The 24,791-nt window shown below is 46.2% G+C and overlaps 6 protein-coding genes and 1 long non-coding RNA gene across 15 annotated transcripts in view; 4 read left to right on the top strand and 3 right to left on the bottom strand.

Moving 5' to 3' along the window:
• LOC113205897 (choline/ethanolamine kinase) overlaps positions 1-8,034 on the top strand; it is a 35,997-nt gene extending 27,963 nt beyond the window's left edge. For 2 of the 6 annotated variants that reach the window (XM_052269284.1, XM_026421688.2), the window contains exons 2-8: positions 615-727; positions 808-1,042; positions 1,164-1,297; positions 1,384-1,503; positions 1,585-1,831; positions 5,434-5,649; positions 5,732-8,034. In XM_052269284.1, the coding sequence (XP_052125244.1) occupies positions 615-727; positions 808-1,042; positions 1,164-1,297; positions 1,384-1,503; positions 1,585-1,831; positions 5,434-5,649; positions 5,732-5,836 (1,170 nt within the window). In that variant the 3' untranslated portion in view covers positions 5,837-8,034. Of the gene's footprint in view, positions 1-93; positions 248-614; positions 728-807; positions 1,043-1,163; positions 1,298-1,383; positions 1,504-1,584; positions 1,832-3,404; positions 3,696-5,433; positions 5,650-5,731 lie in introns of those variants that run through there. The other 4 variants (XM_026421687.2, XR_008011336.1, XR_008011334.1 and 1 more) reach the window with 4 other exon arrangements.
• A 772-nt stretch (positions 8,035-8,806) lies between these two features.
• On the bottom strand, positions 8,807-10,544 carry LOC113205870 (uncharacterized). Of its 2 annotated transcripts, none has more exons than XM_052269280.1 (3): positions 10,342-10,544; positions 9,918-10,008; positions 8,807-9,849 (listed from the first exon to the last, which is right to left on the bottom strand). In XM_052269280.1, exons 2-3 carry the CDS (start codon positions 9,977-9,979, stop codon positions 8,994-8,996), a joined length of 918 nt encoding a protein of 305 aa, XP_052125240.1. In that variant the 5' UTR covers positions 9,980-10,008; positions 10,342-10,544; the 3' UTR covers positions 8,807-8,993. The 2 variants fall into 2 exon arrangements, with proteins under 2 accessions (XP_052125240.1, XP_026277432.1); XM_026421647.2 differs by having other exon boundaries at positions 10,346-10,544.
• Positions 10,545-10,616: 72 nt separating this feature from the next.
• On the top strand, positions 10,617-13,922 carry LOC113205869 (uncharacterized). Its single transcript, XM_026421646.2, has 4 exons — positions 10,617-11,076; positions 11,221-11,361; positions 12,090-12,599; positions 12,944-13,922. Exons 2-4 carry the CDS (start codon positions 11,221-11,223, stop codon positions 13,733-13,735), a joined length of 1,443 nt encoding a protein of 480 aa, XP_026277431.1. The 5' UTR covers positions 10,617-11,076; the 3' UTR covers positions 13,736-13,922.
• Positions 13,923-14,601: 679 nt separating this feature from the next.
• LOC127749758 (uncharacterized) lies at positions 14,602-16,567 on the top strand. The gene is made up of 4 exons (XR_008011340.1): positions 14,602-15,129; positions 15,472-15,579; positions 15,661-16,137; positions 16,227-16,567. It is a non-coding gene; the product is annotated as an uncharacterized LOC127749758 (long non-coding RNA).
• A 1,951-nt stretch (positions 16,568-18,518) lies between these two features.
• Positions 18,519-22,303, bottom strand: LOC113205871 (uncharacterized). Its single transcript, XM_052269286.1, has 4 exons — positions 22,124-22,303; positions 21,390-21,530; positions 19,752-20,264; positions 18,519-19,584 (listed from the first exon to the last, which is right to left on the bottom strand). The coding sequence occupies exons 1-4, from the start codon at positions 22,301-22,303 to the stop codon at positions 18,796-18,798; spliced, it is 1,623 nt and encodes a 540-aa protein (XP_052125246.1). The 3' UTR covers positions 18,519-18,795.
• Positions 22,303-24,791, top strand: part of LOC113205860 (E3 ubiquitin-protein ligase TRIM32-like) — a 4,776-nt gene continuing 2,287 nt past the window's right edge. Inside the window, exons 1-2 of the mRNA XM_052269279.1 lie at positions 22,303-22,539; positions 22,634-22,774. Coding sequence (XP_052125239.1) covers positions 22,634-22,774 — 141 coding nt within the window. The 5' untranslated portion in view covers positions 22,303-22,539. The remainder of the gene's footprint in view (positions 22,540-22,633; positions 22,775-24,791) is intronic.
• The window catches only part of LOC113205864 (venom allergen 5-like), a 2,249-nt gene continuing 804 nt past the window's right edge, over positions 23,347-24,791 (bottom strand). For all 3 annotated transcript variants that reach the window (XM_026421641.2, XM_052269287.1, XM_052269288.1), the window contains exons 3-4: positions 24,580-24,711; positions 23,347-24,480 (exon numbers count right to left, since the gene is read on the bottom strand). In XM_026421641.2, the coding sequence (XP_026277426.1) occupies positions 24,181-24,480; positions 24,580-24,711 (432 nt within the window). In that variant the 3' untranslated portion in view covers positions 23,347-24,180. The remainder of the gene's footprint in view (positions 24,481-24,579; positions 24,712-24,791) is intronic.

Genomic DNA, 24,791 nt, shown 5'->3' with positions numbered 1-24,791 from the left:
TCCGTGCTCATGCTGCCCTCCCCCTCCCTTCCCCGCCCGTTCAGTCGTCCGGCTCTCCGGCTCTGCGTCTTGTCGACGGGGCTGTGTCGGTGTTTGCTCCCCCTGCATCCCCATTCCCACCCCGCCTTGTACCACACCTTCCCTTCGGCCCGTGCCCCACGTGACCCCGTGACCTCGCACCCCCGCCGCTGCCATGGCCAGGAAGTGTCTGACGGGGTTAATGCTCTTGCGAGACGTTGCGCCGCGGGTGAGGTTAACTGCCAAAGGGTCAAAGTTTGGTGTGCTGCGCCCGCTGCGCCGTCGGGGGAAGGGACGGATCAGCTGCTATTATATACCCATTTGCAAACTGTTTTCACTCACTCGCTCTCTCAGTTTGATGGTCCTCTGACACTCCACGGTATTTTAGCTGTGTGACTTCTTTCTGAAATTCACTTGTGATTCTCTTTGAGTTTTAAGTATCAATGGGCGATGTCTTTGGTTGTCTTCTCATTATTGAGTCTATCATGGCAATGACCATCGTTTTGTGATGACACCACATCCCTATAAATTTATCATATTGCACTGAATGTCGGACTATGAAGTTTCGTGAATACTGATAGTATCTTATTTTTCAGCGCTGTGCCGAGAGCAAGGAAATGAGAGAAATGGCATCCCGCATCTGCAGAGACTATCTTCATGGAGCTTGGAAGCAGATTTCATCCCGTGATATTGTGCTTAAGCGCATTAGGTAATGCATTGTAACTTTCTCTTAACTAGCAGATGTTCTCACTGTGTTTGAAATCTTACTTTGACTGTCATTTATTTCAGTGGTGGATTGAGCAACTGGTTGTACCATGTTTCTCTACCCGGTGGTGAACAAGCTCCCCGTGGAAGTGAGCCATCTCAAGTTCTTTTGAGACTTTATGGAGAGATTCATGGTGGAGAGCAAGGTGTTGAGGGTCTTATTACTGAGTCTGTCATTTTTACACTTTTGTCTGAAAGACGGCTTGGACCACGCTTGCATGGAATCTTCCCTGGTGGACGGATTGAAGAATATATTCCTGTAAGTACGACTCCAATTTCTATCCAATATTTGCTCCCATTTATTGCTATTATACTACATGCTTACCACATTGCTCAAATTTATGTGCTCATAAAAGTATTAAGATCATCAAATTTTCCAGGCCAGACCACTGAAGACTGCAGAGCTTGCCGACCCAAAATTGAGTCCCATGATTGCAGAGAAAATGGCAGAAATTCACTCAATGAATGTACCAATCAGCAAGGAACCAAATTGGCTTTGGGATACAGCTAACCGGTGTGTTGACTATTTGTATTGGAGTTATTCTTATCATTTAAAATGTTGATGTGTATTTTTATTACAAAGTAACTTTAATTTTGTAGGTGGCTCCAAAATGTTATGGTGACTTTGTGTGACCCTGCACCTCATACCAATGCTCAGAATGCCCACATAATTTCCCGCCTTACCAAACTTGACCTTGCAGCTGAAGTCAAGTGGCTGAAGTGAGTACACTTATAACTTTCAACCAAAAACTACTACCTATAAATCATCATTCTTTAAAACTTTTTGTATTTTTTTTCCAGAAAATTTCTGGTCAGAGTTAACTCACCAGTTGTCTTTTGTCACAATGATATGCAAGAGGGTAACATTTTGTTGGTTAAGGAGTGCAGCCCTCCAAGACTTGTTTTGATTGATTTTGAATACTGTTCGTACAACTACCGAGCTTTTGACCTGGCCAACCATTTTATTGAGTGGACTATCGACTACACTATTGAAGAGTTCCCGCACTTCAAAGCTACTCCCAGCGCTTATCCAACACCTGACCAGCAGGTAAGAATCTCAGACGTCATCATTTAAATTTTGCTAGCATTTAAGAATTCATATAGGAACATATCTAGGTGCTAGGCAACTAGAATAGTGGAGACTAAGATAATTAGTATTAGATTTAAGTGACAAAACTTTTACAGGGCTTGAGGTAAGTGTTACATTTTTATCTAAAAGAGAATTTAACTTTATAACTAAGATGGATTATTGTCCACATGTTCTGGCAAATTTTTATCTAGGACATTCAAATTGCTTGCAATTATCTATCTATAGAACTATTTGCCAACAACTTGCTATTATGGAACAGTAAAAAAGAAAAAAAAACTAGTGTGAAGTACAGCAACGTTTGAAACCTATGTTTTTTTCCTGCTTTCTAGATCAGAGTTTGCTGTTTACTTCCAGACTAAAAAGTGCTATAAGGGTCAGAGGGAATTTGTATATCTATCTGTTTCACACTGACCATGCTTTGAATTTTAGACACCAAAAGAAAATGAACCAAACTTGTCAATTTAGACCTTCAGTTGTTTGTTCTACTGTATCTTGTTGTTTTATGCCACAGTTTCAAGGTCTGAGTTACATTTGATTTGAAATCTTTCTACAAATTTCCTCTTCCCTTAGCTTGTAACATTGTCTTGTTTACTCATACTCATTTTTCATTCATTTTCAAGTCATGGATAGTGAAAATGAGTCCTCTCATTAAAATCAATTTGAACTGTTGCAGTAATGATCTTGATCTCTTTACTTATCAACATTCCTATCAAAAGAAATGTGAATTGATTTCGTTTTTCCAAAATTTTAATCTCAGACATTATTGTTAGTTCAAATTGATTTAATTTATAAATAGAATATATTAACAGCAATTCAAATTAATCTTAAAGTTTATCTGAGAGTATAGATGTATGGTACATACATGATTAGTATATTTACAGTCGGTTAGGATAGATTAATTGAGATAATGTTTCTGATAGAAACACAAGGGCATTGTTCACCCAAATATGAGGAACTTGTGATCAACATCATTTGGAATGCCCAACGTTATGTCTTGCAGCTGTTCCTGCAAGAGACTTGGAGATTTCGTCAAGAAGAGAGAGCTTGGCTTGCGCAGGCAGCAGTTGTAATGTAGTGTGGCAAAGTTCAATGTATACAAACTTTTAATTGTTTTTTTCTGTTTTGAAGCTGCGTCTTAAAATTGTATAAACATGCCACAACTTTTCAAAATTTTCAAAGAAACTGTTTCATGTTTTATTGCATTTCTATTCTTATGTGCATGATTTAAAAGAAGCTATAGCAGCCAAAATTTGAAATTTTCCTTTTTAAATTTATTTGTAGCCTTTGCTTCTACCTTTCCTTCTTGAATAACTTCATAGTGTTGGCCCCAATCCTGTTTTTCTTTTTTCTAATTGAAAAAAAAACAAGCAAACTCGTTTACTTAGTTACCTTCCCTCTGAAGAGGGTAAATTTGTATCTCACCCATTACTGCCATCAGCTGCTGGCTGTGCGCTGTCAGTTAAACCCTGCCATGCTCTTGACTGTGTACCCTTCCGCCATGTGTGTTTTTTTGTGTTGCTTGATTTCCCAGTTCGCTGAAACGTGACGAACGTGCGAACTCCTCTTTCGCTCCGGCGTTCGAGCGGATCATTGAGCATCGCTGCTTCATCCAATGGAGCGGAGCAAAACCTAACCTGTGTCGAACCTCTGCAGACAGTGCAATGAAATTGAGTTGTCGGGGCTAAATGCCTGTCCACTTCAAGGGAGATGTGGAAAAGTGGAGTATTGTTTCTATCGCCGATCCGGCTGGTCATCAGCTGCTGCCAAGGCACCTCGTGTGCTTAAACCCCCACATTAGGTAGCCTAGGTAGTGTCGTGTAAGGTGAGCAGCACACAATTCATTCCAGTGGCTTTTTATTTTGTTAGGAACTTCATGATCTTAAATTAAAGGGTTCTGCTTTTTACTCCTAGTCTTGGTGCTGTTTGAATAGTTTGGTGAATAGTTCGGTGGAAGTTTCTCAGTTTTCCCTGAAACTAAGTACCATTTTTGAACGAAATCATTCTTTAATCAATCTAACGATCCAAGTTTATATTTCCCTTCTCCCGAGAGTCTCGGTCAGCAGCTAAGGACCTAGCCTTATGGCATTGTTGCTCTTATCGTAACTCAAGCGGTGAAAGCTGCTATACCAATAATTTAGTAACTTACCTCCAGTAGTTGCTTTGGTGTGAATGTGAGTGAGAGTGAGGATTTGAAATCAACGGTCTCCTTCCTAATGATTGCCTTGCCCTTAAGTCCCTGTTTTGTTTCGTCTTAGCACAGGGCCATTTCTAAAATTAATTTATTGAACTCTTGAGATCTTTCTTTACTATTTACATAGTTCTCAAGAACATTTTTAAATCAATCCAAGAACTTATACATTTTAATCAATTCAAATGTCCACCTAGAATACTATAATCACCAATTCAGTTAATTATAATTGTTTCATAAGTAAAGTGAGAGCTTGAATGTGTGGTGACAGATGTGAGTATGAATGTGTGTGCCAGAGAAAAGTTTAAGATGCACATGTGCCAGCTATGTTTGTATTGGAGCAAATTAAATACATTGTTCCTCTACATGGTTAGAGGAATGGCAAAAACTTGAGTTTTTACCGAATTTGTGCCCAGATGTCTTGTGCATTTCTTCATAAAGGGATCTGGTACCAAATCATCAAAAACTAAATTTATTTCCATTCCTTGTGTGTTGCACACATGAATCATTACTTAATTAGGGCTGTGAATGGAAACTCTTTTTCCTTTTCCATAAGTTTTGCTGTGCTGTGATTTCTTGGAATGGAGTTCTCTGAACACTTTCTCTATTCTACCTTACATTAAATAATGACCCAACTCTTAAAATTCAGATAGCTAATGCTTCTGCATCTTAGCTATATTAACCTTCCCTTCTGGCATCTGTTTTAAACATCTTGAGCAATGCATTTAACTTGAAGCAGAGGCTAAGCCTTGCTCTGTTATTTATTTACTGTATTAGTCATTATTTCCTCTAAAATATATGTGCTAAATCAGTCAACTAACATATCAATATTTTCCATAGTACAAACTATCTTCTTTTGAGTTTTATTTTGATCTGTTGAATGTTGATCTTCAGTTGAAGTCTCGAAATTTCACCTGAAGTTAGTGGAACCCATTTTGATCTGAAAGGAAGTGAAAATTCTGTTGAAAACACAGTATTTGAATGAATTGACCCCTCTATATAACAAGATCTTGTACTCAGTGTAACAGAATTGAAGCTTCCTTCAAAATATAGAACAAACAGCCACTGTGGCTTCAACATGCATCCATGCCATTTTGGCATCCACTTGTTCTGTCATTTGTTACAGTAGCCGATATGTGCAGTGAGGTAGGAACTCTGTTCCACACTGCTCAGGTAACCCTTCAACATTACTAAAGCTAGCCATAAGTCCATTAGACCCTAACCCAAAGGCAGTATTCCCTGCATTTCAAATCATATCAAAACATACATTTATCATACTTTCAACTTGTGAAAAATCATCCGAAATCCGTCCAATCCTCTTCCTCTTGCGCACCTTCCAGAACATCAAATGACAAATTTGTGCTCATTGCAGTTGGCATTCGTCCGGGCGTACCTTCAAACGGCTAGACGGCAGAGAGAGCACAACTGTGGCGGAACGGTGGATGCTCTTCCACCTGGCCAACACCCTACGGAAGAAGAAGCTGCCCTCTTGAAAGAAGTGAGGGAGTTTACCCTTGCGACACATCTCCTCTGGGGATTGTGGAGTATCGTAAACGCCACTGTATCACAGATTCCGTTTGGCTATTGGGTAAGTTTGTGACATTACCTCCAATCTTAGATGATTATTGTCTTCAAAATTATTCATAATTAATTACCATTTTGTAATACAGGAATACGCTGAGGAACGTCTTAATAGTTATTTGGAGGCTAAAGCATCTTTCACATCTTCGTCTGATTCTGTGGGTGTGAAGAGGAAGACCGAAGATATTGATTAAGTTCTGCAACATTGATAATGTTCTACATATTGTAGAATTTTTCTTGTCTTTTAAACTGTGATGAATATCAGTATATTTTCGTTTCAATTTAATTCTTGGCATCTAAGAAATGCACTGAATCTCAGTAATTTGCTAACTCTCACACATTAGTAAACTTCATGTGCATTTTACACAGCCCCTTAATTTATTTCTTCATTAGTTCATTACATTCAATGGTCAAATCGGTTGGCCTATTCTATTTAATCTCTTTATTGGGATGAACAAAGTGATAAAGAAGACAGATGTGTGATAGTGTATGAAATAGGAGGAGGTATGTTATAAAATACATGTCGCTTTTCTGTGTTTTTCTGTTTGTAGTATGTGTGGTTGTGTGTGTAAATGTGTGGACATCCATGATAAACTCTAGTGATTGTGTGATTCCATTAAGCATGTTCAATGTTGGGCCTGAGTGCCAACATGATGCTTGTGTACCTTACTATCTTTAGAGCTATGATCTTATTTTGTACTAGAAAATGTTGACGTGTGAATGAACTTAGCTTTATAACGCTCTTTTACCTTGTATTCGCATATCTTTTATATTTGTTTTAATTGGTTATGATTTTATAGATGTGAAGCAATCAGACTAAACTGTCTGAAAAGAACCTCACTGCTGTTACTGGAGGATGTGATACATATGTGAATTTTGGAGATAGCAGGCAAAGTACCTTTTTATGCTTTTCTACTGTCCATTTATTTACTTGCTATCACATTAGTAATTTCTTTCCCATTTTAAATGACCTGTCCATAAAATTATTTTAATGCGGATTATGAGTTGAGTGTTATATTTGTCAGTGAGGGCCAAGTCTGTGATGTGTATTATTAAAGCTCTTTTTTAATGCAAAACTTAAGCATTTACTGCCAGTTTTTGTTTGAGAAGAGGTTGTTATGTATGAGTGTCCTACTTTTGTTACCTTTCCTGTGTGAGGAAAGAAAATGCTTTATTTTAGTTTAACTTAAAGTGCACATTGCGCTGTGATTTTGCAACATACCTAAGACATTTTGAATGTCCAACTGTAGCATTTACAGAGTTGGATTGTTATGGAACAGACAGTATTTGTTTTTATGTGTATGAGACAGGTGCACTTCTGTACATACAAACTGAAAGCACCCCTTGCACATTTTAAATTTGCTCTGCAAAATCTATTAAAACAATAAAATCCAGATTAGATTTTTTTTTCTTTCATACTTAATTACTGACACATACTGTGTTAATGGTTACAAAGTCATTTAAATTAATTTTGTCTTTAAGAATATTTATCAATTATTGAAGTTAATAGTCGACAAAGAAATGGGCAATTTTATTTATAGAATTCATTATTGTTCCATTATTATGTGCTGTTTCTGAATTTGCCCTTTTCCTGTGTATTGTTTGTTTTCGTCTTGTAGTAATGTTTGCATTTAACTTTTTGTACTTATTCCAATATTGATATTTAGTTTGATGGAGGATTGCTACACTCTTTTTTCAATGAAAGATTGTTTAACAATTTCTATTTGAATGTAAATTACTTTCATCATGTTTAAATTTTGGGGTGCATCACTGTGATGGCAGAGCACCATCACCATCATTTTGTGAACTAATCAATAGAATGGTTGTTGCTTGATTATATTTTATTTTTTTCTTCTATTCACAGATTTTAGTCTTTTTTATAAGTCTTTTCAATGCGTGCACAATTTGTTGCTTTTAACAATGCTGTTTTATTCTAGTACCTGGTTACCAAGTTCAAAATTATTTTGGTAATAATGAAACTGTTAGTGTGTACAGCATATGCTTCAACCTAAAGTGTTTGATGATGGTGCTGAGTGGAATAGGTGTGGTCCAAGTAAAGGCTGCATGCACCCCAGTTTCTCTGATTTGTGAGCTTATTATCTGCTCTCCCTGATATGAGACTTCTGAACCATACCAGGGATACTTATTCTTTTTTGCAATGTAAAGACATTGTTCAAAAGGTCTGGATCTCTTGTAGTCCAAGCACTTTTGGGAGAGGTCGAGTACAGAGAGCAGGGAGGTGTGTGCTCTGTACTGTTCTATTCGTAAGACTGACATGGTTCTGTCGTAGTGTAAGTTCGCACAAGGCGATACCAGTCATAACTCTGATGTGTGTAATCAGCAGCTGTTAAATGTACATTGATATCAAAATAAATCTTTATATGCAAATAAACTTGTTTATGTATAATTTAACCAATCTTAATACAAAGTCGCAAACACTTATCACAGTCAGTAGCATTTTTAATTTTTTAATTTTCGTTTGCCGTTTGGCCATACTAGTGGTGCATCGATACTTCTTTCAATCAGGTAGACAATGGACAAATATTGGTCAGGTCAGGGCCCAGGTCGCTAAAAGGTCTGTCGCTTCCAGAGCTTCGTCGTGCGACATGCGGTCATAGTCAAGAGGCAATCTTTGCTGAGTGCTCTCGGGTTGTCCTACTTTAATAATTAGTGCTACAAAAGCTAGCGCCGAGACATGACTGAGAATGTGGGCGGTGCTAGCTTCACGGGAGTCTCAGGAGCAGAAGCAGGCCGCCTGGTAGGTAGGCCCTCCCGTCACGCTCGGAGTCTCCGTGGGATTGCCTACCTAGCGCTCACCACACGTAGCGCCTGCAGAGCGCCAGGTAGGCAATCCCGCGGAGCATCTGAGAGTGACGGGAGGGCCTACCTGCCAGGCGGCCTGCTGAGCCAGCTGCGGGAAGGTCTTAGGGGATTATACGCCATTTAAGCTGTCGTAACAAAACCCATATTTGAGTTAAGTAAATTTTTCCTTGTGTCAATAACTCTCTCAACAAAGCCCCCGAACCCCCCTAAAAGTTTACTTTTGTTGTACATATATTGATGGGTCTTGATCGTGACTATACTTGGGATGTTGGACCGTAGGTACTTGTGGTCAGCAGGCAGGTGTGGGCGGAGCAGCGCAAGGTAAACGGACAACAACAAGCTTGGTGACTAGACTGTGATGACTGGTTTATTGGCGGCAAGACAGGTGTATGAATACAGAATGACAGTTGACGAACAGTAACGATTTACAGTGTAGCCAATAGACAACTTTTGGAAAGGGAAAATTCAAACTACAAACAATCGAAATCGTCAACCGTGCAATTCGATTACCGCTGGTAGAGGATGATCTTACTGCCAGTAATTAAAAAGACGCAACCAAATGCTATCACCGCACCCTAATTCTAAAGTCCCATCAGTTTCAATTTTGTACTCAGGTTCAAATTTACGTCGTAAATAAACATACAGATAAATGCAGCGGAAGGTCGCTTTGCACATTTGTGTCGTTGCATCCAAGTCTTTCATCCACAAATGCAAGTTTTTCCGCTGGTATGGCAGGAACGTTTGACCATCACAAGCATACTCATACATACTATCCAATTTTGGGGCATTTTCAACATTATTGTACAGTAACAACTTTGTTCCTATGAAGAAATTTACTATATAAAACATAAAGAAAGACATGTGGTGCCCGACAGCTTGACCACCATGATAGCAACTCATAACTTTTGCATATTCTTCCTTTGGGTAACGATCAAGCTCCTCTATTTTTCCAAACTCCAACAAATAGATAAGCTCGTCACAATGACCCGCACAACATGATTCATAAAGCACAGGCTGATTTTCAGTGTTTTCTACTTTACCTGGTTTGACTGTAGCAGCAAACTCGTTGACTAATTGTATAAAAGATTTTTGAATTTTGGCTACAAGAGCGGGATCCGGTGGTCCACTCAATAACTGTCCGCGTCCACCTTCAAGTAAAGCTACTCTCTTTTCTGGGTTTTTGTAAAAGACTGCTTCCGTGGTTGTTTCGCAATCCTTGTCCGAACAAATGCTACTGTGCAAGTACTCTCGTCGGTCTACAATTAGCTGAACACGCTTGTTTTTCACATGAATTAGTCCGCAGGGTCCAGAAGGCAGAGTAACGCCACAATCGCGACGGGGCGTGAAGTACTCCGTCAGCAGACTCCACAGCTCATTCCTCGACCTAGAAAAAAAGCACAACATTACTCTGCTGTCATGACACGAATGTTTTGTTCTTATCCAAGGACGCACCTGCCATTACTGCCACTCCCACCCGAACTGCGCCCAGCAGAGCGCGGCCCCCCTCCCGCCATGCTGATACGACTCCTCGTCCCTGAAGATCCTGCACGGAAGAGGACAAAGGTTATTGTCTACAAAGTTACGAACACTACAACACTGTGTAACCAAAACCAATGCGGCGAAGACGAAGACCACAGCAGGGAAACCACGTCACAAAACGTGGGCAGGTACAAATAGTTGTGCAATAACAAAAACTCCGACGAAAAAATATTTGAATGACAAGATGTTAAAATTTAAAATGAAAATGTCACGAACGGACCGTGGAACTTCTTTTGAAACACTAATTTTGACTGGTAATAAACGTGTTGGGAAGTTGTTTGGTCGATCGAAATTAACGTCCCGTGAGCATGCATGTCAGTCTGAACAGCCTACATACCCACTTGTTGAGTTCGACTCGCCGACTTGTCGTCTACAATGCCGATGCCCGCGTCCCGTGTGCAGGCGTGCAGGCTCGTAGATTAGTTTACTGCGCTGAGATCGTCCGCCAGTGAAGCTGTTGAACGGGGCGCTCGCTCCACTGCTACGCGGTAGGTAGACCGGTGCGCCGCGCCGCGCCGGCAACACTGACAGACACAAGACACAAGCGGCGGTGGCGCGCCAACTTTGCCGGCCATCGATGGTGGAGGGGGGAGGGCTTTCGCATGGTTGCGCAAGGCCGCAAGGCGTTTGGCCAGCCGCCGGGAGCGCCGCACAGGGAATAGCCTTGTGGAGTGGCCTGGGCGGACCCGCTGATTTCAGCTCTCCGTGTCCAACGAGTCCCGGAAAGCAACGCCCGACGGCGACAGGGTAGGCCACCCGCCCCGGCGGGGAGCGCGGCGGGCAGGCCTACCCCACCGGGGCCCCGGTCGCAGCGGCGCTACTCCACGCGCGTCGATACTCTTGTCCCAAGGTCTTGTCCCAGGTCACGACCAAAGTATGAGAAAGTCATCACCGCAGTCCCAGCCCGGCTTGTTTTGATTTTCGCGGTAGTGGGTCCCACCTAACCTGTTTCACATTCTTTTAATTTAAATTGTTTTTGAGCTGTATTGCGTATTGCGTAAGAAGCAGCTGCAGCCTACGAGAAGCATTGCAACTCAATGCCTCTTTCGCTGTTGACAACAAAACAACCAAGGTAAAGTTAAAGTAAATGTACTTCAATTGTCAGGCTACAGTACATGTTGTACTGTTCAAAACCGGCAGTACATTTCACAAGAAAATAGAACTTGATTAAAGTTGATTCAGACAATTCGTCTCTCCTTTGTCACTCTTGTTTCAGATGGAACTTCAATGTGACATATGCTTTGTTGACTTTAACCTAGACCGGCATCGACCTAAGGCTTTGCCCTGTGGGCACACCATTTGTTTTGAGTGTGTACTGAATCCCGCCTTACAACAGAAATGTCCAACTTGCCGGAAGGTTTGTAAATAAGGGCTAATTGACCTTAAGGGAAATAACAGATAACAAATCCATCTTACACAGATTATTGCTACATACTGTCGTTTCAAAAATGTTTTAGCTGACATATTTTGCAATAAATGCTACTTTTGTGGAAGAAACCAGGACCAAACAGCATAAATAACGTTGCTGAAATGGATTTGTTATCTTTTATTTGTTACCTGTTGTTTCTCTTAAGGCGATACAGTCAAGGCCAGAAGACATTAAAACAGTTTTTCTTGTTCTTAAATGTAGGATAGTGACTTGTTACCATCTTGTAAGTTGACAAAACTATTGGGCGATTGTACTTTTCATCAACAACAAAACACAACTTCAGTACATCGGGGGAAACCACTAGGGAATAGTATTCAATGTGAAATTTAGTCTAGTGGAGGTTGGCATTAATATTTTATTGGGACACACTGTGTACGTCACATTTCACTAAACGTGTTAAATAAAAATCTTGAAGGATCTTTGAAAACATTTATAATGAAACAAAAGGGGTAACCAGGGAAAGGGAAACCGTAGAGAATGCCAACTCTATTTCAGGCGATACATAAGCAGGCCAGGCATACTCTTTGGCACTTGAGTACTTGAATTTATGTAAAACAGAAGAAACTTGCTAGTTGTAGTGCCTATCCAAATTCCACTTGCTTTCACTGTGAATACCATTTGAAAACTTTCACACAGTTTGAAGTTGTTGCGTGCAGGACCTGGATGCTGACCCTGGCGAGCTCCCTGATAACATCCTCGCCATACGAATGATGGAGAACTACGAGCACGGTGGCGCTCCGGGGCGTAAGCGGCGCCGAACTGTGAAGACTCACGCGCAGCAGCTGCAGCGGGGCGTGGACGCCGGGCGGATAGTGGTGGAGCAGCTGCGGCAGGTGGTCCCCCTGGCGGTGGAGGCGCTGACCCGCCAGCTGGACACGTCGGTGGCGCACCTGCGCCAGGTGGAGGAGGCGCTGCAGGAGGAGCTGCGGCGGGAGGCGGCCGACGGCGAGGGCGCCCTGCACCAGGACCTCGCCGAGGAGCAGCTGCAGCTGGTGACGCAGCTGGAGGACGACCTGCACCTGCTCACCTCCGCCGAGTGCAGCGTCCTGGTGACGGAGGAGGCCGACGGAGCCAAGTGGAGGAGCGCCCCCGCGGCGCTCGGTGGCGTCGGCGACATGCTGCGCCCGCTCGTGCTGCGCTTCCAGGCGGACGGCCAGCTGGAGAAGGTGAGCGGGCAGGGAATCCGGCTGCAAAGCGAACCGAGACCCAAAGCAGAAAAGCATGACTGCTCGATCTGCTTCCCAATGCGCGCTCATTGGCTGACCAACATACCAAGGTCATCGTTGTGTGTTCAGGAGGAAACAGATCGGGCAGTTATACTTTTCCTCTGTAGGTTTCGGTTCGCTTGCAGCGGAATACCGAATACTATGTGACTTTTAAGGGGGGGGGGGCAATATTATGTGTCTCTGAAAAGGATCAGGACTATAATTAAAGCCAGTACGACCCCGTAATATTTGTATCCCCCGCCCCTTGGAACCTGCCCTCACCTACCCTCTCTCTCCCGCCCCAGGTGGAGGACGCCCCTGCCCCTGCCGGGCCGGCGGCCTACGTGGGGCCGCCAAGCATCTACAGCGTGTCGATATACGACACGGACATTGACTTCGACGGCCTCCTGAAGGTAGACGACATCCTCCGCAACAAGCGCCGCTGGAAGAAGACGGTCCGGAGCCTGAGGAACCTCAAGGGGCGCGACTCGGAGCGGCTGCTGCGGCTGGTCGCGCCGCAGCTGGAGGAGCTGCAGATCTCGGACAACGCGGTGGGCCCGCTGGTCATGGAGGAGGTGGCGAACATGCCGCTCCTCAAGAGGCTGTCGGTGCAACTCGACGTGGAGTCGAACGACTTCCCCGACCTGCCGCTGCAGCTGGAGGAGCTCAACATCCGGTATCCGGCGGAGAACCAGCTGCGCTGCCTGCAGCGCATGCCCCGGCTGCGCAGCTTGAGGGTGTACGGCTACCGCGGGCCCAACGTGGCCTTCCCCCCCGCCCCGCACGGCGCGCTGCTGTGGCTGGGCGTCGGCTTCAACAGCGTGCGCAGGGCCACCATGTGGTCGCTGGTGCGCGCCTACGCGCCGCGGCTGCAGGAGCTCGAGATCTACTGGCTGGTGCACAAGGAGGGCGATGATCTGGGCGAGCAGCTCGCGGCGAGCGGGCTGCAGTCGCTGCGCCGCCTCGTGCTGGACCGGGCGGGCAGCGAGCCCTGCGCGGAGGTGGCCGCCTGCCTGCTGCAGCGCCGCACCCTCCGCGGCTTCCTGGCGCCGCACGTGGAGGTCACGTGCAACGCGTGCGACACGTCCGTGTTCTGACGACCACCGCGTGGCCACGATGAAGAGACTACGAGTCGGCGCGGAGTTTTAAATGCCATATAAAGCATATACATTTATGCTAGACGAAGAAGTTACAGACTACACTCATAAAACTCATCCACGACGACGACTATTTTTGTTTATAATTTCATTCAGTCAAAATATTAAACATTTTGCATGCACTTTATGGTGGTGTTATTATTTTCCTATGTATGCTATATTCTTTTAGCGATCGGCCGTGCCTGTTCTGATATGAACAAGGAAAGTGGGGGAAAAACACCCAACTTTCCGACCGCACTCACTTTGCAAAGGGGACGCGGACGGAACCGCATCGAAGGCCAGACGCTCGCACTCACAGGGAAATGGTTTAAATCTCGGCTTCACTTTTACTTTCGACCATAAGCATTTCATCATTTGCGTCGTAACGGATGTCATTGTCATGTCGACGAAGCTGCGGCCACTCAGACGGCTGGAGCGCCTGTCGGCTAGCCTGTCCGACGGAGGAAGTGTTGCTGGGATCGACCTGTCCGACGGAAAAAAAAGTTCAAGAGTAAAAGCTACCTGACACCTTAAAATTACTTACATATATTCTTTATGTTTAGTCAAAAAGTATTTGAGGTATCATCTCTTCTAAAAACGATGTCGTGGAAGTGTTGCAGACCTTCAGTGAGGTGCCTGGGGGTGGGCCTAAGGTCCTCATTACACCTTCGGTGGGCCTCCTGGCCGGGCCGCGTGAGGTGGGCTGCCTACCTGGCACGGCGGTGCCGCCTTGCAGTCTGGAGACCGGGACGGTTTAGAAGATTGTATAAACTTACTTTTCCGAAGCCAAACTTTACAGAAGAACTTGTTGACACAAGGTTGTTACACCGGTCTAGGATGGACCCAATTTTTCTTTACAAATTCTACGAAACTTGATTTATGATCACACATCCACTTGCGACAAAACACAGTACGGTCGCCGGCGTTCTGCTTTGTTTAGGGACGGCGTTACGCCACGCCACCTCCTCAGCGCTACCTTCTTTTTGTTCCTCTTGTCGGGCAACTTCCTCATAGCTCAGCCGATAATGGACAAAACTTTATCGTTGAGCACTGAACAATTCTGTTACAATAAGAAGACACTATTGTGTCAAATACGTTCCGACAGTAATTGAAATTTCTGCGTACGGCTATTGCTTTGCCAGGTTACTCCTTACAGTTTACAGTGAGGCGGCGACTGTACCTGCTCCCCTGCCCTGCCAGCTCCCCACTCCCCTTCTCCGTTCCGATCAGCAGCAGTCACACAGTGCACACGAGGGGGCGAGGACGGATGGACATGGTGCAAGCATAGCATCGGCCACGTGAACCAGTCCCGCCCAGCGGCCAGATCGTCACGGAGCGGAGCAGGAATTATAAAGGTAAGCATCACCCATCTTGTCTCGTATCTTATGGATCAATAATTGCAAATGCAGAAACATAATGGGCGACTCTCCCAGAGTCGCGAAGTGTAGTGGAAAACAAAATAACCAAACAAAGAAACATAACCTACAAGAAGCAATGCTTCAAATCGCGGGAAATTTCTCTCATATAAAAAAAAATAATATCAATTTTGAGTTTGGCGACCATTGTCGTAACGACATTAAAAACGATGTCAAAACCACGTCGCCGGAAAACATTTCTCACTGGGATCGGTGTAAAAGCCTTTATGACCTATTGACCGTGCATTTGTGCTTTTACTGATACTTGATATTGCATTGCAGGTAAAGAAGAAGTTCAGCTGGACCCAGTCATACAGAAGGAAGATGGGCGCATGTCTGAGGCATTGAAAAGGGCTTTTTCGGTCTTTTGCCGGTCCAGGACCATTACGGGTAAGTCGCGGTCCTGCCCCGCCCCCGCTGCCCCGCGCTCACCGCACGCCCGTGCTTCCCGCCTGTTAACATGTCTTTCAGTTTTTCATGTCTCGAGCGGCCGCCGCAGCTCCACCGGCGATCTCGCTGCCTTCCTCGCCGCCGCCCCCTATTGCAGGGCGTGCACGCCCACCACGTGCGTTTCTTACGTTATATTTTGTACCTCGGGGTAAAAATATCGTGGGGGGTACCTCTAATATTTGTACCCTGAGGTAAAAATATCATGGGGCCCTTTGATATTTGTACCCCTATTTTGACGGAAACTTTCACGTTGTTCTTCAGAAACACCGCAGAGTGGCTCGCGCTCGCCTCGCAGCACGAGCACGGCGGCGCACCTGCACCTCGCCCGCAGAAACAACACAAGATGAGCGTGCACGAGCGGCTGTACGCCGTGCGGCGCATGCCCGAACCCCCGGCGAGATCGGGTGTCGCTGAGCCGGGGCCAAGACCATGGGCCCGCGTGTCGGCGAGGAGGACACCGAGGAGAACTACATCGGCATCCTGGACGCCAACCTGCAGGTGGGTACCTCGGTGGTGGCCACAAGGCCTCTCGCTGCTGGCGAGCTTGCTCTCGGGTGGTCGCTAACCGTATGGGCTTCTCCCCCTAGATCCGGGACGAGGCGCTAGTCGAGGCGCTAGCCGAGGCGCAGGTCAGCAGCGGCCTCCTTGGCGCTGACGGAGGCCAAGATCGGCTCGGTCGTGCCCATCATCCCCAGGACGTACCACAACATCCTCAAGGACCTCCGACTCCTGCACAACAACTGGACGGATACGGCCAAAGCCAGGCAGGGTTTTGTTAAATACCTAAATTTGGTATGGAGTGCATTTTTAAAATTTAAATTCCAGAATAATCTAGTCCAAATTTTCCCCCTCCCTCAAATAACGAATGTAATGTTATTTCTAAATGTGATTGATTTTCGTGTATATGAATTTTTAGTGAATTAGCGTTGTACTAATAAATGCAAAGAATATTGACATCTTTTTCCTTTTTTTTGCACCTAAGTTTGCTCAAGTTCATCTACATTCTATCTGTAGGATTAGCGACCGTGCACAAAATACGTCACGCTCTTTTTAGGGGTTTTTGACCCCCCCCTTAAATCACCCACACATCACCCTACAAGTGACCCCCCCCCTTCCCCCTTCCGTGACGTCATGTTTTCCGGAAAAGCAAGTGTAGAAAAAAATTCGTGAACAATAGAAACAGACGATAATTTTCTTATCACTGCCGCTTAAATTGGGAAGAAAGTGATTGCCACTCTATAAAACGTCTTCGACTGGCAGTAATTAAATTACCCGGAGCGAGCAGGAAAAGCGTCGTACGCACAAACTGATTGGCCGCTGGCTTCAATTTTATTCGTCTTTCTTGTGCAAACGGAGAGTGACGTCACGACCCCCCCTGACCCCCTCCTCTCCTTACGTCACCCACACATCACCCTTGACCTACCCCCCCCCCTAAAAAGCGTGACGTATTTTGTGCACGGTCCCTTAGGCGAAGAGAGAGTAGGTGTGTGTGGCTTTGGCGGGCGCCCTCGAGTTAGGCCACCCGATTCTGACGTAGTCCTCTTTTAGATGCCTTAGCCCGACCCTCAACTTTCCGACCTTGCAAAGGGGACGCGGAACCGCATCGAAGGCCAGACGCTCGCACTCACCTCACAGGGAAGTGGTTTAAATCTCGGCTTCACTGTTACTTTCGTCACTCAGACGCCACTCTTAGCGTGGCCGCAGCTTCGTCGACATGACAATGACGTCCGTTACGACGCCAATGGTCAAATGCTTATGGTCGGCTGGAGCGCCTGTCGGCGGCGGGGTAGGCCGCACCAGGACAGCTGAGCGCCACGGGCGTGCCTACCCAGCAGGCGCTCGGCCGGGCCCAGACGCGACGCGAGCGACACGACGACGCCCCTGGTTGGAGCTGCACAGCCACATGCGGCCTCATCCGAACCGACGATAAAACAAGTGCGCCCCCCCCCCCCGCCCCCTCTCCCAACGCGTTCGCGAAGGAAGTTACACCCGACCGAGTCCAAAAAAATCCGAAAAGCCCACATTATTCAATGTGGTCTAAAAAGGCTTTACGTGCGCATACCGGGCCTAAAATAAGAATTCCGTCAATTCCGTTGTGTAAAGAGCTGATTGCTGAAATGATCTAGAAATTGCCTTGCTCGGTGAACATAGGCGATGCATTTAACTTAGGACAGACATAGACGGCACGAGTACTGGCCATGGAATTACAAGTGTCAAGGGGACAAAGTAATTGCCCCTCAACTCACAAAATACACTCCCCTTCTTGAATGTCAAAATTGTCATACAAGCACCTGCCTTTTTTTGAAAAGGGGTAAAAGGCTGATGATTGATCCAGAAATCTGAGTAGTTTGTTGCTGGGTTCAATATTTAAGTAATAATTAGCAGGATGACATTCCTTCGATTTGTTCCGCCTTTGCCCCGCACCGCCAACCTCCGGTCGGGCCCCCGTGCCCCGCCCCCGACCCGGACCTTTTTTTGTGCGTAAGGACTAGCCCCCCGCCCCCACCCCCTCGCCTGTGTGCACGACCAAGGCTGGAGGGGAAGTGCGGTGGGCTCGTGTGTGAGGCTGGCGGAGGCTGGCCACTTCCCCTCCAGCCATGGTGTGCACGACAAAATCACGGCACGAACAGACACCACGACCTCCGCTTAAGGCTTCGCGTTTTGCGCTTTAGCGCACGCGAAGCCTAATAATCAAAAGTGGAAGTAGTCTTTAGCGACTTTGGTGATCTCGGGAAGAGCCGCTTCCAAGAACAGTGGTCAGAACATTCTCCCGTACCTCTGTTGGCTGAGTTTTTCTGGTTTTTCCGTATTTTGTCCGAAATGAGGGCACATGACTGTATACAAAAGAAAACTTATTACTTTATTATTCTTAACTTCCCTAGATTACAAAAATGTACAAAAATATCTGAACCATGACATAGTTTCCAGTGCATTAAAGAGCAATTACTTCATTTATTTTACATATCTCTAATACAAAACTCTCTGACACACTTATCACACTATCACACCACACACTCCACACTCGTTTGTGCACCTCCCACAGTTAAGTGGGAATGGAGGTGAAGAACGAGTAAGACATGAACTCCTCCACAGTCCGTGACGGGCAGAGCGGCGCCGGCGCCGCTCTCCTGGAACTCCTGGATGTCCTGGAACTCCCTACAGGACGGCCCGGTGGCACGAGCCGCAGAGCACGTCGACGGCCGGCGACAGGAAGCCCCTGGCGGTCTGGCGCTGCACCAGGCAGGCGTCGGTCTCGGGGCACGGGTCGGAGGACGGCCGCTCCAGCACCAGCCGGCGCAGCGCGCGCAGGCCGCAGGCAGCCAGGTCGCGGCCCAGGTCCGGGTGGTAGTAGTACAGGTCCTCCACCTTGGTGACGGGGGTGTACACCTGCAGCTCCTGCACCGAGGCGGCGAACACCCGGATCACAGACAGCGTGGACTCCCTGTACTGCTCGTTGTACGTGACGCCCAGCCAGAGCAGCCCGTCGTTTGGCGCGGGCTCCAGCGGCAGCGGCGCGCCGAAGTAGAAGCCCACGAAGAGGCTGCGCAGCCGGGGCATCCGCTGCACGCAGCGCATCTGGTTCTCGCTCGGGTACGAGATGGCGAGCTCCTCCAGCTGCAGCGGCAGGTCCGGGAAGTCGCCCGTGTCGCTGCACTCGACGAGCAGCCTCCGGAGCGACGGCATCCTGCCCACCTCCTCGAGCACGCTCGGCCCCACCTCCACCGAGATGTTGAGCTCCTCCAGCTGGGGCGCCACCACCCGCAGCAGCCGCTCCGAGTCGCGCCCGATCACGTTGTTCAGCGTGCGGATATTGCGCCAGCGCCGCCCGCTCCGCACGATGTCGTCCGCCTTCACGTCGTCGATGGTGAGGTTGGACAGCCTCGGCGGCCCCACGTACAGCGCGGCGGGCGGCGGCGGCGGCGGTGCGGCCACGACGGCGTCGACCTGGAAGGGGAGGGGGCGGGTGAGCACCATTGAGCAGAGAACATCAGCGAATAACCAAGAAAACGTCAGGGAAAAAAAATCAAAAAATTAAGGGAAAAACAGATAAATTGGTGTACGCTTGAATTTCTAGTCAAGTACCCCTCCCGTCGGTCTAGCCCCATACCAACCTTGGCCAGGTGGCCGTCCAGCTGTAGCTGCAGCAGCAGCGGGCGCACCAGGTGGTCGAACGGCCCGAGCTGCACCTCGGCCCTCCAGGCGGCGCCGGCGTCCTCCTCCGCCTCGACGCTGCACTTGTTGGCGGTCAGAAGGCGTAAGCTGTCCTCCATCTGCACCGCCAGCTGCAGCTCCCCGACCGCGGGCTGGAGAGGGGCGGTGGTGTTCTCCTCACCCGCCGCCTCGCGCTGCTGCAGCTGCCGCAGCTGCTCCAGGGCTTCCTCCACCTGCTGCAGCTGGGCCTCCGACGAGCTCAGCTGGTTGTTAAGCGCCTCCACGGCCAGGGGCACCATCTGGCGCAGCAGGTGCACCAGCTTGCGCCCGGCGGCTGCGCCCCGCTGCAGCTGCCGCGCCCTCTCCTCCATGCGCCGGGCCCTGGACGCCACCCCCGTGGGCGCGGCGTCGTGCTCAAGCAGACGCGTTACGAATATGTTGTCGGGGAGGTCGTCCGGGGAGGCGGACAGGTTCTGCACGAGCAACAAATAAATTCAATTTAATAAAAGAAAAACAAGCCCAACTATCGATCAGAGTGTTTATAATTTACTGCAGATTGTTCAATACACCTTTGTTCTCTGGTTCCCACACTATATTTTTCATAAGTAAACAAATGATATATATTTAATGTGGAATGAAAAATAGAATTGTATTCTTTCCACAGACCTCTCTTGTCACCTTCCCATTTAAAATTCACAATCTTTGTTAATAGCGTTTTGTTGATTATTTATTTTACTTTTTGTCAGACTTGTTTCATTTTAGTATTTACCCAGCCTCAGCTAGTATACCGTCAAATGGTCTAATATGGACCATGCGAGGTAATTTGGACCACCTTCTTTTCAGGTTGTGTGAAAAATATGGACAATTGTGGTCTTGATTCTTACTCTGATATATCAAGAAAATACTAGTATCACTAGACTAGAATATTCTTGACTAAAACCCCCAAATGGAAAACAATACAGAAATTCTGTTTTACTTTGACTTTCATGCTCAAGTAGGTCTAATTTTCTCCGTAATTTTTAAGGCATAGGAAGTTTGTGTAATATGAATGTGGGATTAAATTTAGATTAGATTGATCCAAAACTTTTTATAGATATTTTTGATTTTAGACAGGGGTCCAAAGATATATCACTGGTAGTGATATATCTTTGGACCCCTGTCTAAAATCAAAAATATCTAAAAAGTTTTACTGGTAGTGATATATCACTGGTAATGTGATAGTACAGTGACATACCATTCAGCCATTGATATATCATTCAGCCAGTGATATTTCCCTCAGCTAGTGATAAATCATTGACCGACCCCTCACCCTCCACAGTGATAAATTTGCACCAGCAATAAATCACTCACCAAATTATTACTGATACATCAATACATTTTCTCAGTGATAAATCACTTACAATTTCTGCAAATGGATGAGGTCTGGGTAAAGAGACTTAGTAAGAAAGTACTCAAATGAAAACTTCAGCACAATGTTCCAGGCTCTTTACATTATCTGCTCCCAGAGACTGCAAAGTTGATGCCCGCTACCCTGTATGCTCAAAAAATTGTTGATGAAATGATGATTCCCATTCCCAAAGCAGTACTTATTTGCTCACCCTCCTGCAGGTTGGACACTTCCTCCCTATGGCAGGATTCTGCACGCATTCCCTGCAAATAGTGTGTCCGCAGGGCAAACTCTTTGGTCGATGGTGATCCAAGTCAAACTGGCCAAAGCATATGTCACATTGTAGCTCCATCTGAAACACAAGGAAAAGGAAGGACCATATCTCAAGTAGATGGTTGTATGCTTGCTTAAATATTTTTCTACATCAACATTATTGGGCATTAATGGTAGATTTAGTATTCTGAGTTGAGGTTAGATGTAACGACCCAACTCAGGTCAAATCTCTTAGATTTGGCTAGCTAACTGTAATCTAGCGAGCCGTAATCCAACCTGAGGGACACAGCATAGTTTGCGAAGGTCTGTGTCAAGCAGCCTCCACTGCGGCAGTTGTTCTCATCTTATACATCTAACCGCCAATGACACACTGAGTGCAACACTGAAAGTATCACACTTTTTACTGGATGGTTCATCCCTGACGCACAATTGTGTTAAGACTTAGAACTTGAGTAAAACTACACTCAATAACCACTTGCTGAATTATTGCTTGTGTTTTTACTTACACTAATTAAATTCTTCGGATGTCCTGAGTTACAGAGAGCAGAGCTGACTGCTGACTGCTCTTGTTTAGTTCTTGTTTTTCTCAGCTAAAAAAAATATCACCGAGAGAAGCAGGTTGCTGTTCTTCGTAGAACTAGAACTAATTACTGACAAGCAGTAAAAACCTACTCTCTGGTATCTAGAACAACGAAGAGAAAACACCGTAGATAGTTTCTGTGGGTAAAATACAGCGGTAATAGCGTTTGAAGTCCGGTAACTACGCGAACAATAGGTTAGGCAAATCAAAACATGTTGCTGCGAGGCGGGAGCGGGAGCATCGTATGAAAAATTGGAAAGTTGAATTCTCATATTGAGCTGTCAGCTGACTGAAGGCTGCAGGGGAAGGGGCGGAAGGGGCTTGTGCTGCAGCGCGGTGTTTTAACCGCAACCGTGTCAACTTTTACCTTTGCTTCCACCAAGAACGACATTCTCAACTAATACTTAGGGTCAGAATACTACATGTCCTTTAAATTGTGATGTCGAGGCATTCTATGGGGCTAACATTATATGTGCTAGTCAGCGAGTAGTTCTGTGTTTTTGCTCAAGTGATTTAACTTTTATTTTATGTTTCAATAAGCTGACAGCTACCTCAATAGTTACTCAAATTAATTATCCGTTTCATTTCCATTTGTTCTGTAGATGGGACCACAGTGCGACATCTGCTTTCTTGACTTTGATGTGGACCGCCATAGACCTAAGGTCTTGCCCTGCGGACATACCATTTGCAAAGAATGTGTGGAGAATCCAGGCTTGGGTAGGAAGTGTCCGACTTGCAGGAAGGTTAGTAAATATAACAAGAACAACCAACATAGTTCATTGTATAAATTTAGTTAATATTCATCAACCAGCATATTTCGTAGTATATTATTTAGTTGATATTTATCATGTAATCAGTTTTTACTTTACGGGCAAAAAGGAAACATCTTTAATGAAAAATGCTTCCACTTGTTTATCATAAACCAACATTATCGATGACATTAAATGGAATTCCCAAATTAATCTATACAGAACTGTTTTGCAGAAAAATTTAGAGTGAGAATAAACAGAAAGAACAAGTCAGCTTGTCTTGTAAATTGCATACCACACTGCTTTCTTTTATTCTGACTAATGTTTAAGGTGTTCAAATTTTTTTAATTGTTATCTTTAGCTTCAAAAATGGGTGGTTTCTGATATGGAAGTGTCCTTGAAGTCTTGAATATTTTTTCTAGAAAACAGCTATGCTGTGAGCGAGGGGGGCTTGGACTCGCTTGGACTTCGATGTATGTTTAATTGAACTACGGTGAACTTCGACCAAAAATCACTATCTTTCATCGAGTTATTAAAGATTTTCGTGGAGGAAAAGAAAGAACAAATGCTTTTAGAAAGGTTTTTACTGAAAGAAACTCTACTGTGCTACTCTAATACTGACAGGTATGCAATCAATATGCAATTGCATATGCCGCGTAGTTAGTCAGCAAAACAGTCGGCCGGCAACCTGGGTCGCCTACCTGCTTCTGGATCGGCGATGGCGGGGATTGTCTAGAAAGTACTTCCGTTTTAATAAGATTCATTTGGCAAGTAATGGCTACTTGGCGCCTGCGAGACTCAGGGTAGGCCAGCCCGCAGAACTTGCATGCACTGCGGACAAGATTTTGCCTATCTACAGGCGCTATGCGAGCTTGCAGAACCTGACCTGAACATGGCAGGCTCGTAGCGGCGAATGAAGGACGTACTATCTGGATGATCCCATAAAGGATGGAGCGTGTCCGGACAGGACATGCAATCAGTGTATCACTTTCAGCTCAGCGGGTGCTTCACCATGTTTGAGGCTGTAGTGTCTAAGGGATGAAATAGGCTTGAAGTTCTGTGTATGTGCATTTTAACTTCGGCGAACTTTGCTGAACTTTGCCGAACCTCAATGATCTAGGCGAACTTCGACGAATTTCGATAAACTTCGATGGACTCATGATAGACTTCGACCAAACTTCAACCAAAAATCACAATATCTCTCATTGGTTTATTAAAGATTCACCTCCGTGAACTTCGGTGAACTTCAATAAACTTCGGCCGAAGTTCATGAACTTCGACTGCAGTGTATGGATTTTTTCCGTGCGGCACATCCGCCCGGCGCCCGGCCAAACGGGCGCAGCGTCGAGCCAATCCCAGCGCAGCGCTCAGGACCTCGAGTTGACGGCTGTCGTGTCCCTCTACCCGTGGCCCGCCGCAGCAGTGTACATTTTCTGGCCCTGGACGTTTCCCGCGGGACCGTAGTTGCACACCAAGTACTCGTTAGTGAACCCCTTGTCGACATATGTGGACCGGCCGCAACCCAGCAGGTTGCTCTTGGCCCACGCCATCTGCGTGAAGTGGCCCGTGTCGTTGTGAAACACGAAGGTGCCGTCCTTGTATCGGTACAGCTTGTACTCGTCCCACCACATCATCACTTTCCTGGGGAGCTCGGGGGTGTACCCATTGGACCGGCCCGTCATCGCTATGTTCTGGCCCACCTGGAACAGATCCATGGATGTAGTAGAATCCAGTAAACGGCATCGGCAGGAACAGACCGCCTGCTATTTTGGCCGCGGAGTATTAGCGATACTACTCACCCAGAAGCGCCCAACGTGCCGACACTGGTCGTGCCCGTAGTCACACTGGTCCGCCCAAACCTGAGCGACTGTCTCGAGCTCCGTGTCCCACTTGAGCGTTTGCATGTCCGCTGCGCTGGCGAAGCCGTCCAACTGCGGTCGAGGTATCTGGTATCACTTTAGTTGCATTTTGCTTACTCAAAGGCTGTCACTCTGGCAATTGCACGCCCCCC

The sequence above is a fragment of the Frankliniella occidentalis genome, unplaced genomic scaffold (assembly GCF_000697945.3).
Source record: "Frankliniella occidentalis isolate FOCC.00 unplaced genomic scaffold, Focc_3.1 Scaffold88, whole genome shotgun sequence".
Classification (NCBI taxonomy): Eukaryota; Metazoa; Arthropoda; class Insecta; order Thysanoptera; family Thripidae; genus Frankliniella; species Frankliniella occidentalis.
Note: the sequence above shows the minus strand (reverse complement) of the source record. Positions and strands in the feature narration are given on the sequence as shown.